At 40.7% G+C, this 16,296-nt stretch overlaps 1 protein-coding gene across 2 annotated transcripts; it reads left to right on the forward strand.

Annotated features, from left to right (window-relative positions):
* Positions 1 to 1,777: 1,777 nt before the first annotated feature.
* Positions 1,778 to 14,388, forward strand: LOC309335948 (uncharacterized protein C5orf47). Of its 2 annotated transcripts, none has more exons than XR_014153819.1 (5): positions 1,778 to 3,109; positions 6,060 to 6,148; positions 9,215 to 9,317; positions 12,695 to 12,744; positions 14,003 to 14,388. XR_014153819.1 is itself a non-coding variant. In XM_081851271.1 (5 exons), exons 1-5 carry the CDS (start codon positions 2,642 to 2,644, stop codon positions 14,027 to 14,029), a joined length of 696 nt encoding a protein of 231 aa, XP_081707397.1. In that variant the 5' UTR covers positions 2,433 to 2,641; the 3' UTR covers positions 14,030 to 14,388. The 2 variants fall into 2 exon arrangements, 1 of the variants encoding a protein (XP_081707397.1); XM_081851271.1 differs by having other exon boundaries at positions 2,433 to 3,068.
* The last annotated feature ends 1,908 nt before the right edge of the window (positions 14,389 to 16,296 follow it).

The raw sequence follows: 16,296 nt of genomic DNA on the forward strand, positions 1-16,296 counted from the left end.
CATACTTAAAAATACTGAGAAGTAATTTTATTCTCATTCATTCATTGGTCATTATTTTCTTTTTATGGGCTCTCATTTTTGTTGAATAAGTATCTTGAGATTGTGATAGGCCTTTCTTGCTCTGTGGGGAAGCAAATTATCTATCACTCATGGCAAACCATTTTGCTTTGTGTCTGCAAATTGTGCTTATGCCAGCATGACATTTTACCTGCAACATAAAAATACACTACTGTTCTGGAATACCTAAGGGATGGGCTTGTTACAATAATCCCCACTGTCTCACCCAATTCTCTCTCTCTCTCTCTCTCTCTCCCCTTTCCCCCTCTATCTTTGTGTATATGTGTTTTGATAGCTAAGCCTGCCATCTTATGGTTTGTCTCTGAACAACAGTTTGCATCCTTTAATGGAGTTGCATTTTGTTATAGTGAAAACTCCACTGTATTTAAAGGAGGTCTTTAACCTGAAGAAAACCTCACACAAATATATGCAGATGCTGTAATTTTAAAAACAGTTAAATAAATAAGACATACCCCTAGTTCCAGGAAATGTTGTGATAGAGCCCATTATCACCTCGTGAAATGCTCCATGTGATAAACAATAAATACAGTGGTACCTCGGGTTACATACGCTTCAGGTTACAGACTCCACTAAAATAGTGCTTCAGGTTAAGAACTTTGCTTCAGGATGAGAACAGAAATTGTGTTCCGGCGGTGCGGCGGCAGCAGGAGGCCCCATTAGCTAAAGTGGTGCTTCAGGATAAGAACAGTTTCAGGTTAAGAACAGACCTCTGGAACAAATTAAGTACTTTACCCGAGGTACCACTGTATGGCTTTACAAATAGTCAAAATTGCTTAGCTGAATTCACCGCTGTAAAACACTACCTTTTACTCAACTGGCACATTTCCCCACCTTGCTCCTTTTTTACTGTATTTCTCGGAGTACCTTTCTGTAGCCAGTGCAAGACTGACACAAAATCCAGATGAAATACTGCATAGTATTTCACTTTATTTCTTGCATAGTGAGTATTAAGGAGATGTCTGATGACTTGTGCGTTACAAGCACACAATTTGTAGCAGCAGCAAACTGCAATGTGCTCAAGCAAGAATGTTTTCCGTGTGATTATTAACTGGCCTCCTCCCGCCAGTCTTTTGTGGCAATTTAATAGTCATGTTGTGATTCCTCTGTGGCTCAGTGCAATGATCATTCCATTCCTGATAATCCTCAATCACCATGTGCTTGAAGGGCAAACTAGACAGTTATAGAGAGCTGCATATAACCCTCTGCAGTTCAGGGCCCTTCACAAATCAAATGGTCTCAGCACCCTGGCTGATTCTAAAGCTCACAGGCAGCAGCGTCATTAGAGTAGGAAAACTAACGTGGCAGTGCAAGCCTGTTAGTTGGTAGAGTGGGTGTGAATGAGAAGACTGCAGTTATGTTTCTGCAAGGAAGATGTGGGTTTTAAAAAAAATAGTGGGATGTTCTATATAGAAAGTTTGTTTGAAGCAGTGTATGTGAAGCCCCTGTCTGACATGTGGATTTGGTGAATTATGTAATCTCTGGAGAATGAGATACTATTTGTGTCAGGCCCCTCCTGCCTCTGCAGCAGCCATTACAGGTCCATTACTGAGGTCCAGCTCCAAGGGCCTTCTGGTGGTTCCCTCACTGTGAGATGTGAGGTTACAGGGAACCAGGCAGAGGACCTTCTTGGTGGTGGAGTCTGCCCTGTTGAACGCCCTCCCATCAGATGTCAAGGAAATAAACTTTTGTCATTTTCATTTCCAGATGTCAAGGAAATCTGAATTTTAGAAGACACCTGAAGGCAGCCCTGATTCCCAGTGCCAACCTGTCTCCCCTTTCCTGTAATAAATCTCAGCCCCCTGAGTACCTACAGAGGTGCTAAGGTGATTCTTATGCTGTTGTTTGCAAATTGTGCTTATCCTACTGGACTGGTTAGAAAAGCAAAAGAGAAACACATTTACTGCAGTCTGGATGCTTCTACTCTAATGGACTTGGTGCAGAGCCTCTGTGTTGCTCACTCAGATAGCTTCTTCTCGACACCCTGGCTGTCAGATGATGATGAGCTAAATATAAATACGCACTTTCTTCACTGCAAGAAGCTGGAATATTTTGACGTTCAATCCCCTCCGTGGAAACAAGTTGCTTACTCACTGCTGCTGCTGCAGTATGAGTCACCCAGGAATATTCTTAGCACAGCCAGATGACAATGGGCTCCCAACAGCCAACCACCCCTGCCAGCTAGCCTGCCCAGTGGCAAGGCATGATGGGAGTTGTAGTCCAAAAAATGTTTGGAGGCCAGCTTGGGAAAAGCTGTCTTTAATATGAATATGTGTGTTCTCATTTTGTGTTCCTTGACCCCAACGCTTTAGGCTGTGCAATTTTCAGGAACTCCCCCCCCCCATTCCAGACACATTCCCCCCACCCTCAAAGAATTCTGGGCAATGTAGTTTTCCCTTCACAGAATTAGTCTTCCCAACAACCCTGCACAAACCACAGGGCCCAGGATTCTCTGAGGGGACAGTGCGGGCGCACCGCTTCTCCTCACTGGCTCACCCCACAACTCCTCCCCGTTTGTATTCCTGACAGGAGAAAGCCCCTTATCAAAGGCTCCGCTTCCCTCGGGATGAAGGCCAGCTCTGGCCTGGGAAGGGGCAGGTCGCGGCGGGTGGTTTATGTGAACAGTTTCGGCAGCCACCGCTGCGGCAACGTGATTCGTTATGGCGGCGGCGGCGGCGGCCCCCTGAGGGACCCGGAGGCGTGCAGCCTCTCGGGCGCGTCTCTCGCTGCCGCGCTCTCGGGCAGAAGAGGCTCTCGGGGTGCAGCCGATCCCTCCGCGGAACGAGGGAGCCCCTGCTTGGGGCTGAAAGCCCCTGGCGAGGCGAGAGCGAAGGGGGTCGGGAGAGGCTGGGAGGAAGGAGGCGAGGCGAAGAGGCCTAGAGCCGAGAGGCTGGTTGGGGTCAAGCCACCGCCGTCGCCACGCGAAGGGCGGAGCAGCAAGGCGGAGGCGGCGGCTGCCAACTCCACAGACTCCGACGGCCAGGAAGAAGCGGGTACGAGCAGAGCGCAGGGCAGAGGCCGCGTGTCCTCGCCGGTATTGCCTCGTGGTGTTAATGGCGAGGGTTGGCAATCACTGCCGGATTTACGTATAAGCTAAACAAGCTATAGCTTACAGCCCCACTCTCCCCCCTCCCCCAATTTCACTATTAACATACTTCTTAATTGTATTTAAGTTCAACAATTACTTTGATAAATTACATATTTTGTTATGAGCAAATGGCTTTAGATACCTAGTAAAGGTAAAGGGACCTCTGACCATTAGGTCCAGTCGTGACCGACTCTGGGGTTGCGGCGCTCATCTCGCTTTATTGGCCGAGGGAGCCGGCGTACAGCTTCCGGGTCATGTGGCGAACCAGAGCAGCACACAGAAACACTGTTTACCTTCCCACCGCAGTGGTACCTATTTATCTACTTGCACTTTGAGGTGCTTTCAAACTGCTAGGTTGGCAGGAGCAGGGACCGAGCAACGGGAGCTCATCCCGTTGCAGGGATTCGAACCGCCGACCTTCTGATCGGCAAGTTCTAGGCTCTATGGTTTAACCCACAGCGCCACACGCGTCCCTAGATACCTATTAGGTGCATAAATTACCATATAGCATATATTCAACACAAAAAACAGCGGCAATTTGTAGTTAACAAAGGGCAGCTGGACATATAAAGGACCGCATTACCTTCAGTAGCTTAGGGCCTCATCAAACCTAAATCTGGCTCTGTTTGCAATACTTGCATATCCCCTTCCATGGTAGTTCTGCCTTGGGGTGGTGAGGGTCTCGCAATAATCCGGATGAAGGAACTGGTGGGCGGAATCATTTCTTGTCAATTTTGAATGTGGGATTTCCCCTTGCATAGGATTGTGCTCCCTTGAGGAGTGGGAAGTAGTTCTGCTGACTAAGAAGCTGGGCCTGCCTTTTCATTTTATTTCTAACAGCTTGCAATACCAAGCCTTGCCCCGTTAAAATAAATAGAGAGACAGCAACCTCCTGGCCCTCAGGTTTTTGTTTTTTTTAAAGTTTCTTCATGTGTCAATGCAAGACTGGTTGCCAGTTTGTTGTCAGGCCCGTTTCAAGATGCATTTAAACACATTAGTGTCTAAATGACTTAGGCCCCAAATATCCAAAAGAACGCTCCATTCCTGCCAACCTGAGTTGTTAAGATCTGCAGAGGGGGCTCCTTTGGTAGTTTTACTAGCCTGTGGATAACGAGCTTTCTCTGTGACAGTCCCTAACTTGTGGAACTCACTGCAGAGGTTTTTCTCCAATATCTTCATTTTACAGCTATGAAACCTTCTCTGTATGTTGAAGATCCATCCCCTTCTCTGACCTTTGACAGGTTGTTGGTTTTTTTGGTGGGGGGCGGATCTGGCTCTGGCTGATTTTATAGATTTCCATTTGGAATGGCTTTACATCTTTACATAAATGTAATTTTAATGGTTTTGTCTGTTTTTATAACTATATTATATTATTATAGCCTGCCTTTGGACCTTAAGGTGAAAGAAGGGGGGAAAGCTTTTATAAACAAACAAACAAACAAACAAACAAACAAACAAACAAACACAAGGGCCAGAAACTAGTATGACTTTCCTTGTTTACACAATTTTTTTCAACATGACTTTTGTCTCCATCTGGTGCATTTAATATGTTCCTCTTGTCACCGTAACACTAGCAGGAGAACCTGCACCTGTTGAAATTCTCCCTGAGAAATACATGTATTCAATCTTACTGACTCTACACACTCCAATTCAATTTGGTTTAAATTTATTTCTAAAATCATGGATGGCATTCAGCATCAAGCTATGACGTCACTGCAAGCATATCTGCTTGCCAGATGGAACAGTCTCCCATCTATTTCCCCGTGCATTGTTCTGAGGGTTTTCCCCGACCCTCTAGAACAGATTTGGGGAAGACGTGATGTACTAGGCTAGTAGTCTTAGTCAATCATTTCACTATTAAGGAGTATATCGTGATTTAAATTAATTACTTTTCAGAACGTAATACAATGTCTACAAATGCTGGAAAATCATTCACTTATAAAAATTTAATTGTTTGATATATATATATATATATATATATCCCCTCAGAAATAGTTTCCATTAAGTTCATTGGGGCTTGCTCCCAGGTAAGCAAATATAGGATTGCAGCAACTTTATTTGCACACAGGGGCGTCTTGCCCATAGAGGCAAGTGGTGCGGGGTGCCAGGGTGCCAAGTTCTGGAGGGCGTCAGGGAAGAGGCAGGCTGGACGCCGCCCTTACCCGCCTTGCTGAAGCAGTGCCACGCCTGGAGCCTCCGCCTCTTCCCTGCCGGGGGAGCCACCCTCCAGCCGCTGCCTGCCTCCTCCAGCCCCGCAAAGCTGCCGGCATCGCAGTAAAAAGGTTGGCAACTCTGGGAAACCTGGGGGGGGGGGGGCGGCGCTGGAGGAATCTTTGCACCGCCGCGCTGGATATACTTAAGATGGCCTGTTTGCATAGTCCTGCAGGTAGGAGGGCAAACCCATCCAAAGATTCCCTCTAGCCCCTGAAGAACAAGAACCTTAACGATAGTTCTAATGATATTTTTCGGCACATCTAAAGACATTAGAAACCCTCCCCCCATTTGTACTGCAGTAAAAAGCCTTTCTCACAGCAGCAGCAGGAAACATATTGAATTCTTCCCCCTGCCCCCAATTCTGATTGCCATCTTGCCTTCGTTTCCAGCTACTATCTGAAGAACAAGATGAGCTTCGTAATGCAGCATTATGCTGTACCCTCTGCAAGGCTGACATTCATGCTTTGAAGTGATATGAAATATTGATCTTTCAAAGTGGTTTGTGAGAGATTGGCTCCTATACTTGCACCATGATTGCAAGGGAAGGTGGGGGAAAATAAGATTTTAATTAGAGCTACATGATCTGATTTAAATCTGTGATGTCTCACAGCCACATGTTAGCAGTTTGATATTAGTAGCTGAAACAAACACAGTGGCAAATAAAATCCAACTCTTTTAATAGGTGGCTGCAAGGAAACTCAAGGAGATGCATTTGAATTTCCTCCTTCCTGGGAAGTTGATAACAGTAAGATCAGGCATCAAAAGAAAAAGGTAGAACATCAGCACAATGGCACTAGAAATAAAAAATGAAGATGCTTTGCAGAACTGGTTAGCCATTACAGCATTCTTTGAAGCTGTCCCCTACCCAATTGGGCCCTGCTAAGGTGTAATATGAGAGTGGTTCTCTATGGAGGATGAGGCTTTATTCTATACACTGAGTGTTGCTTCAGAAGAGGATAATATGTTAAGAAAGCAGATTATGTTCTCAGTTGTGGGTGAATTTAAAATACTGAAGAGTGTGATAAAATGAAGAAGAGAGTGATAAAATGTCAGGGTTTAAGACTGCCTAGAAATTATTTTGGTGAATTGGAAGTGCCTTTCTCTAATCCCAGATGTGATTAATTAGCAGTGAAGGGAAAGTACTCTGCCCATGCTCAACAGCACTCACGTCCCATTTCTCATGTTGCAGAATTACGCCCACGCACTAAAAACAGTTGGGTGGGTGGGACTAAGATCAGGCTCAAATTAAGCACATGTTTCTCTTGTCCTATTGTAGCATATTTCTTTGATTGTGGGGTGAAATGAAGGGGTGGGGTTGGGGAGAAACACTCATGATTTTATATGCCTGTTTGACTTGTTTTTCCCGATCCACCACTACCATGTGGCCCCCTTGTAGGTTGGTCTTGTGGGAATGTGACTCTTTGGTTGAAAAATGTCCCCCACCTCTGGAATAAAGGGGGGTGGAATGTGAAAGTTGGATTAAATGACAATTAAATGCAAAATGTACAGTCTGACATTTTGGTTGAGTCTAACTGTATACCAAATAAGCACAGCGACTATTCACAGCAGCTGTAATGGCTGATTACACAATCAGTTTTATATCCATTCACCCTGACCCACAGATTCTCACATGTAGCAGTGGGATGCCTGTCATTATGCATGATAATCTCCATATGATCATCTGATATGGTGATAGTTGGTGCAGTTTTGCTGAGGAGGGCAAGATTCTAGAAGGGCAAGTATGATTAGAAAAGAAGGATCAGCTTTAAAAGTTTGGAGAATACAATGGTCATCCAATTTTTTAATTATAAATTTATATCCCACCTTTCCTCCCAAAGGATGGGAAGCAATATATAAGGATATATTGATTGGAAAAGAGACTAGAGTCTATATTAGTAGAAAGCCACATTTCATTCTGTATCATAAATGCGATTCTGTGCTCTCTGAAAAGTTCACCTAGTGCCTGAGGATAAAACCAGACATGTTTGTTAAATTGACAACTGATTAATAGTTTTATTATGTGTAAAGTAATCAACTCAGATTTAATTTATTCAAATGTCACTGATCCATGATTTAAAATAATGAGGAAAACTACTTCCTTCAAAGGAATATTTTAACATCTTGTTATATGGTTTATCTATTCAATATTTTGCAAGAAGGACAAGGAATTTGCCTTATAATTCAGCCTTAGAAGTAAGGCTAACTTGTAGTCTCTCTTATTATCATTAGGCTTCTGCCACTTTCATTGATGTGATTCAAATTGTGTAATTGAATGTATCACAGAGTAGTAATTTTAACTGTGTTAGCATGTTTTTGAATGTACATGAATTACATTTTCAGCTTGATGTCAGTGCCAGTTTCTACTTTAGTTGCATTGGTTATAAGAAGTGTTTTGTTTTACCACTATGGGCTGATTTATGAGCTGTATTCTTAACATGTACACACAATGCACATGTTAAACTGTGAAGGAGGCAAACACATTTCATTTGGAACATATACCCATGTGCCTAGAGGCACCGGGGGCTCTTTGTGAAATATACACATATGTGTGAAATAATGTGTGTGACTGTGAGACTATATATGTATATCTGTCTATGGCTGTGGCTGCTTGTTAAACAATCTGCTGCTTCATGTGAGAAGGTGCTGCACAGTCCACACCACCTTCTGTGATCTGTATGCACAAACTTTTTTCATGCAAAATCTTCCATCTCATTAAATTCCAAAAAAAACCCCACTGTTAAATAAATACAAGTTCTGGCATGATTTGTCTACATACAGTATTTTTGTTGACTGTTTCCCACTGGTATGGCACATACCATTGATTATGGATCCATTTTCTCTTATTCCATTGCTGCTCTGCAACTTGACACAGATAATTTTGTGTGACATTTTAGTAGAAGCCAAACTATGCTATGTCGTTCGGTCTGTGTATTTGCTGCCTCCAGAGAGTTCAAGGTGGTGTAAATGGGATTCTCTCTTTGTTCTTGCTACAACCTGGTAGGCTTGGTTAGTGAGAGAGTGACTAGCCCAAGTTTCTTTCCTCAATAGGGAGCTGAACTTGAATCTCATCCTCCTAGTCAAAATTTACAGCCCAATATTACACTCTCTTTTTACAGTCCTGGAGCCCTGCTATTCATGAATTCTGTTTCGTGGCTCCCTTTCCCTTTTTTTTTTTTTTTTGCAAACAGCATCACATGTACATGCATGCAAGGGATGCAATCGAACAACCCCAACATTTACTAAGGGGAAAAACCTTTTTGTTGAAATTCTGAAAGAGGAAGCAAATATAAATAGGAAATATGCAAAGATTGGTACTGGAACAAAAAGGAAGTGGGAGTGAAATGCAAGCAAGAATACTGACCTGGAAGGTTGGCAGACAACACAGATACAGTCAATATTGAAATGTCAATACTGTCTGTGTTATTGCTAATCCATGATGTAAAAGCTGGTTCTAAATATCTCTGGAAAATACTGTTAGGAAAGAGGTTTGCTTCATGGAGGGACAAAGATGAGTCTTTTATCACTCATATACTAGACTTATAACACCACCACACCAGAAGATACAATTCTTAGTGATCAGCATCTAGTTTTGACTATACCTACTGGGGGGTGGGGAACCGGATTTGGAGGTGCTAGCTCAAAGTAACACCAAAAAGTGAAATAATGCATTTTTAGGGTTAGACCTTTTAAAATAAAAGACAATAATTTTTAAGGCCAGTCATTTAACAAGGTAAATAAACAGGCACTTGTGTTATTTCTTCTCACATTTTAAAAACTCTTACCAATAGGTAAGGCAATGTGGTTCTGTTGACATACCTCACATATCTCTATTTCTAGTCCACAGTCTGGCTTGGAGTGTGTAAAGTAATTTCTAAAATGATAGAAGAAAATGGACACTTTAGAAGCAGATTGCTGTCCTGTAGCGAACTTCCAAGTGAAGGTAGGTAAGAAGTAAGCTTCTTGTGGTACTCTTGACTCCATTACTATGCCCAGAGTGGAAAGTTCTGGTGATATCCAGACATACATTTCACCAGTATCATCTGGTAAGATGGACTTTACATTCTGTCATGCTAAATAACATCCACTCCTTTGTTTCCTTGGGATCTGAAAACTGTGGCCCTAATCTAACTAAAGTTAGTTGGGCTTAATGCCCCTGAAATAAAAAGGAGAAGGTGGTCATGAATGATTGAGTTTCCACTGATTTGAATGAGACTTGAAGCAGAGATAAGTTTAGTTGGATAGGGTTCTTATTTGAATTGTTTCATGAGGGGCTCCCTATGAAAACTGCTGTGATGCTGCAGTGAGTTAATACAGGACACAATGGCTTTCTTCTAAGAAGGAGAGCTCACAATGTAGTACTTTGGGAGCAGATTGCACACGTGCCTCAGAATATTTCCAGGCTTCCTCTGATCTTGCAGGCAGAACTCAAACCAACAGTTTGGACAGAGAAAGCCCTAACTGCCTCAGGCTTGCATAGGCACTAGTGCCCAAAAACATCCATAAATTATATTTGAATATAAGAGATAGATACTACTTATTTTCAGTACCTATTGCACATTTATAAAACTCTTCTGGATATTTATCAGAATAATTGTCTGGAAGTAGTATTTTGCATGTGTTCTGACATGTCGTGACTGAGGTTTACCTTCTGTATTCATTTTATATTGCTTTAAATAACAATGTCACTCCTTTTCTCTGGAGCCTCTGGGATGGTGTTGAGGGCAGAATTTACAGTTAAACTTCCCTAGCAAAAGAGATACCTGCTACTTTTCCAGGATTAAACTAGCTGTCACAGCTGACACCATCTACCTCTCCTTTCCATACTTTCATTTTACAATGCTATGAATGAGAGATGCACAAACTTCAAGAAGGAATGGGAAAATTTTATTTAAGAAACCACTAAAAGCAGATGAAAACATTAGCAGGATTTTAACACTTGTAATGTAACAGATACTATGGACAATATGGAGAGATACAAAATATGGATTATGAAATATTATGCAGTTGAAAATGTTGACCCGTGGAGGGGAGGGTGGGAAGTCTGGAGACTCAGATAAATCTCTATGGTTATGTATTTGGCATTGTTATAACCTTTCACTTGTAAAATCAAATAAAAATATTTTTTTAAAAAGAGAGATGCACAAAGATGCTGCCATACTCGTTCGATACAAAATCTATCATGAAAATGAGTTTCTTCTGTAAAATTAGAAGATGACTGCCTATAATATATGAGTATTACATAAACAAATGAGCTTCCAATGGATGCTGGCTATGACTTACCCTAATATAATATTAGAATATTTGCGGCCTAATTGAGGCCTGGATGCAAATGAATGATGAATGGATGGATGGAAATGAAGCATGAATTAAAACTGACATTCTATTGATGCAGTTTCCATTAGAGCTTTGTAGCTGCTGCACAATTCAAAGTAACACAATATTATGCTTACAATCATAATTGGAATTTCTGGCTTCACAGTTTAATTAGTTTTAGGAAACAGATTTACCAATCCATTAAGTGTTATGTGTTAAATTTAAAGTGACATATTCTCAGTTTGTCTGCTGAGCTTACATTAATGTCAATAGAGGTCTGCAAACTATGTGAGTATAGAATATGCATTGGTATTTGGAAATAACCATTGGTAGTTTCTGTTAGCAATGTTTTGTGTTTCCTTTTGTTGTTCACATTCCATATAACTCCAAATAGCCAAACTTAAATTAGCTAGAATTTCTAATTATCTATTAGGAAAGTCCAATATTGTAGACTGGTTTCAGCTATAGTAGCATGGTTTCAATTACAGTAGCATAAACATTGACAGTACCATGACAGTGATTTTGTGCCAGTGCAGACACTTACTTCCAAGTAAAAATACATAAGATTTTACTGTAAGTCACTCTGTGTTCAATGGGGCTTTCTCCAGATAAGTGTGTATAGGATTGCTGCTTCACTATAGGATTAGGGTATTAAACCAGTATCTAATTTCCTCCGATAAGCTCAGATAAGTAGTCAAAATTCAACAAGCCGTTTAGAATATTAGTAATAGGTACTTGTGCCCCACTCCTAGACTGAAAGCAAATCCCATGGTTTTGAGTGGCACTTCCAATTCCTACGTGTGTTTACCACTCACTGAACTCCACAGAGTTCACTTCTAAGTAATCGACCAATTTTACTCAGAGTAGGCCTGTTGAAATGAATGGATCCAACTTAATCATGTTCATTAATTACAGTGGGTCTATTTAGAGTAAAACTTAGTTGAATACCACCCAGTGGAATTTACTTCAGTTAAGTGTGTATCAAATTAAACTATGTCCAGTGGGGCTTTTTGGTGGATTTCACTCTCTGAATGTCGTATTATTTATATGTCCCCTCTCTGTTCCTGTACAGTATTCCCAAACCACTGCAATACCTGTATGCAAGCAGAGGAGCTAAGTTGTGGTCTTCGTGACGGAGGTTCTGTTTGCCCGGTTTACAGCTGCTGCAGCAGCTGTGATTCATAATACTTGAGGTTCCCCTACAGCCTTTTTCTGCCTTGCTTTCTCACTAAATTACAAAAAAAGAGTTATAGGGTTTTCCAGAGCATTTGTGTTTTATTTAAAAACAAAAGAAAGCCCAAAGCTAACATTCTGTCTTGACAGATATGAATCACTTAAAAATGCATCCCTCTTCCACTGGCTTTGACAATAGTAAGCGTGGCCTAGTTGAGAGCTTTGATTGTACACCAGGAGGAAGGAATGGACATTGGTATTTCCCCCCCCTTACTTGCATTTTCTGATGCCCATTGTTGTTATCATCCATTAGAAATTACATAGTGGCAATAATCTTTGGCTATAATTTGCTTCTTTTTGAAAGGCACCATTATGTTACCCTCAGTGCTAATTGTAGTTCATTTTTGCAGAGCTTTAATAGCGGCTCACTTATTAAACTCTATTTAGCTGAAAGCACTTGATTCGAATGCCTTCTTTCTAATTAGCAGATTTTGCACAATATTGCACTAAGGAGATAAGTCTCCTATTGATCTGAATTCTTTATCTGATAAGTAGTAAAAATACATTGGAGTAATCACAGTAGGACTGCAAATGCAGAACAACATGTCTGAATCAAGAAGCCTCTGTTTTGCACCAAACAGTTATTGTTTTGCACTTTTGTTTATATAGTAAAGCAAGATTATTAATGCCACATTTTGCTATTTCTGTAAATTGTTTTCTTTAAAGGTGATTATTGCAATTTTAATACCATAGATTGCTTCAGATGAAATGTAATGAGAGTTCCAATACAAATGAAAGCAATATATTTGTTCTCATGAAATTCTTCCACAGGCAGAGATGTAAATGGGAATGTACAGAATGAGACTTATTGCATTGACACTGTAAGTAAAACTCTGCTTCAGTTACATTATGGTGATAGAAAATTATTTAATAAGGGCTACACTTTCACAGAGAGGTAAGCAAAAGTTGTAGAATCAGGGATGAAAATGGACTGTACACTTCATATATTTAGCATTGCAAATGTTGATGCTCTTTTTGGAATGCTTCAATTAACTGTGGTAAAATTCTGTGAGAGTTAATTTATCATTCCAAGTGACATGCATATCATCAACTTATCTCAGGTATATATATGAGAGGCATTTTGATGGTGAATTGTCTAGAGGTGGCCCATGAGAAGCTTTGCTTATTGGTAGGAAGGGCATATTTATGTTTTGTAAACTATCTTAGTCATGGATATATTTTACTGTGCAATGGCAAAAGCCATACAGAATTTACATTGTTTACTATATTTCTTTGGTCTACTGCCAAGACAAATATTTTTTTCACCTAGATACTTTGCAGGTTTTGGAGCTAAATATTTTCAAATGTTTGTAAGCTGTGGTATCAACATGATTTAAAAACAATAGAATTAAGTCTAAGGGCAGTATTCAGCTATGTTTTACTCAGAGTAGACCCATGTAAACTAATGAGCATGAATAAGTTAGATCCTAGTTGAATACCACCCCAAGAAATATTGGGTGGAATTCAACATATTGCTAAGGTGATTGTTCTTTCAGAACAAGGATTTGTACTTGCGTGGAGGAATGCTCTTCTGGGGAATCTTGTAACCCTCAACAGCAGGTGTGGGGAGGAGACGGAGGAAACCTTGTGTTGGCTTCTGCTAATGGAATGAGGTATTTGAATATAGTCCAAATTTTTGGGTTGATATGGGATCCAAACCAGGAGAATAGTCCCTGCTCATAGAATTCTGTGGAAGGAAAATGTTTCTGGTAGGATCCAACTCTTAACATGTAGGAAATATTGGATATGATATTTCCCACACTTCATCTATGCATGCACTATGGTTTGACTATACTGCAGTTCTTCCTTAATTTGCTCTATATTGTAATTTCATCAGGAACCATCCTAAGAGCTGATGGTTGACAGAACAAAGGAGCCTTCTGTCTATTTGCCCATCTCATCTGGTCAAACTTAACTAGAAACGGCAGTACAGAAACTCCTGAAGTTGTCTAGGCATTGAGCAATTAAGCAGCTGCTTTGCAAAGCAGACTTCTTCCAAAGATAACTATTCCATAAGCCTGTTTATTGTAAACAAGAGATTCATAACCAAAGGTTTTTTTAATCTCCCTTTTTCATTAGGATGAAACCATTTTTGGATGGGTGTAGGAAACAAAGCAACAAGGAAATGAAGATTTACTTCGGGTTTTGCATTTTAGCTGTTTTCCAGTAATCCTTTAACTATACTGGAGAAACAGATTCTTGGTGTCAGAGGTACTGGAATACAAATACTAGACATGTTATGTGGAACAATTTATGTGTTTTTCATGTAATTGGTTAATTGTAATGTAAGTTTGATTTTGTTTAAATGTGATTAAGCAAATCAGCTTTGCACTTGGGTTTAGGTATTCATAAAGGAATACAATGCAGTATGATTACAATACAATATAATATTTTTAATGTTGATTTTATGTGTATGTACTGTACTAATCAGCTTCTCAGAATAAAGTATGGATCTATAAAGTAAATGTACAGGTCTGGGAGTTTGTATCTCAAAACTGAGTTTAATTCCTGCTATCATTACACTGTAATGGTACGCCTGAATATTACCTGAATCTCATAATGTATTTCAAAAATATACAGGGTAGTCATCCTCAAGGACAGTGGACTGTGGGTAATACTACAGGGTCATAAGAACAACACATTATGAATTGATGGTGTAGAAGTTGGGATGCAGTGTCAGTGTCTCATTAGCGCAAGCAGGAGTCAAGAACTATTCAGCTTAATGAAGTCTACTGGGAGTTAGAGGAAGATTTCACTTCCTTCCAGCTTTCATTCTCCTGGTACATACCAACTCATTTCCTTCTATGTGGAATTGCCTGGAAGTCCCAAGACTCATAGCAGAGGATCATAGTTCAAGAGTCATACAGTTTCTGAGGCCATAATAATAATAATAGTAATAATAATAAATAAAAATAAATGAATAAATTTTGGTCTGATCCAGCAGGGCTCTTCTTTTATTTATATTGCCAACTCATTAATTATCTCCAAGACCTCTCATTCTCCCCTATCAGAGTTTGATACATTTCTCAGCTCCTTACAGTCTGTCCTCTGCAAGGGTATGGGGAGAGACAGGGTGTCATCTTTAAAAATTTAAATGACAATTTAAAAAGAAATGGAAGGAGGGATTCATTGTAGCTCTCTGGAGATCATTCCATAGGCAGAAGCATCTCAGCTTGCTGGATGAAGAGTTTGGATTTGGATTTGATATCCCACTTTATCACTACCCGAAGGAGTCTCAAAGTGGCTAACATTCCCCTTTCCCTTCCTCCCCCACAACAAGCACTCTGTGAGGTGAGTGGGGCTGAGAGACTTCAGAGAAGTGTCACTGGCCCAAGGTCACCCAGCAGCTGCATGTGGAGGAGCGGAGACGCGAACCCGGTTCCCCAGATTACGAGTCTACCGCTCTTAACCACTACACCACACTGGCTCCCCAAGTGGATGAACGATTCCCTGTCTTCTCCCCCCCTGTGCTTTATCGGGGTGTGTGTGTGTGTGTGTGTGTTTCTCCCTAAGTGACTTGACGCCTGATTACTTCATTGACCATCTTCCACCAAATGTTCCCACCAAGTCTTAATATTCGTATAGGAAGCTTCAAATTTCCCCACCTATTTTGAGCGGTTACTAGAAATTTGGCCTTTTTGTTGGTGATATCCTGTCTACAGAATGCCCTTCCCAGAGGGGCTCACCTGGTGCCTATGTTATTCTCCTGGGTGCTAGGTTAAGTCTCACAGGCCTTTTAATACGCTTTTAACTGTACCCCCCCCCCCCAAGACTTTGGATCTTGAATTAGAATTGTCCTTGTACGTGGGCTTATGCTGGTGCAAAACTTCCAGCTGCTGTTTTCATACTGTTTTAAATGTTTTGTATGGTTGGTTTTTCATGATGGGGATTTATTGTTTTTAACATGCTCTGAACTGCCTAGGGAACACAGCTGGATAGGTGGAATGAACAAATAAAAAAATAATCAATGTTCCAGCAGGGATAATTACCAACAATTCCTTAGAAAAGATAAATATATTGTAGAAACTGGGTTAGTAAGTCAGTTATGTGAAATTTTGATTTAAAATGTTGACTGGTGTATAAACAGTACTAAAGTACAAACGAACAGAATCCGAGGGTCATACTTCAGTGTACTCAAATGAGCAAAACAACCTTTGAGATTAATACAGAAAGCCAACGACATAGGAAGTATAGGTGTATTTATTTAAAATGGTAACAGTGAGTGGTGTTTTAAAATCTTAGGTTTATTTTGCCTTTTGAAAAATTTCTGGCTCAGTTCCTTGTGCTCTCTCTCTTTGTACATTCCCTCATGTGGAACCTTCCAGAGACCATATGCCTGAGGTGAATGGGGCCAGAGCCAGAAGTCAGTAAAG

This window comes from Podarcis erhardii (genome assembly GCF_964252035.2).
Source record: "Podarcis erhardii genome assembly, chromosome: 2".
NCBI classification, from domain to species: Eukaryota; Metazoa; Chordata; class Lepidosauria; order Squamata; family Lacertidae; genus Podarcis; species Podarcis erhardii.

Coding starts and splice junctions, on each gene's coding strand:
- LOC309335948 (XM_081851271.1), top strand. CDS start 2,642: ATGAAGGCCAGCTCTGGCCTGGGAAGGGGCAGGTCGCGGCGGGTGGTT. Junction 3,069..6,059: donor CGACGGCCAGGAAGAAGCGG/GTACGAGCAGAG, acceptor CTCTTTTAATAG/GTGGCTGCAAGGAAACTCAA. Junction 6,149..9,214: donor TCAGGCATCAAAAGAAAAAG/GTAGAACATCAG, acceptor CTCTATTTCTAG/TCCACAGTCTGGCTTGGAGT.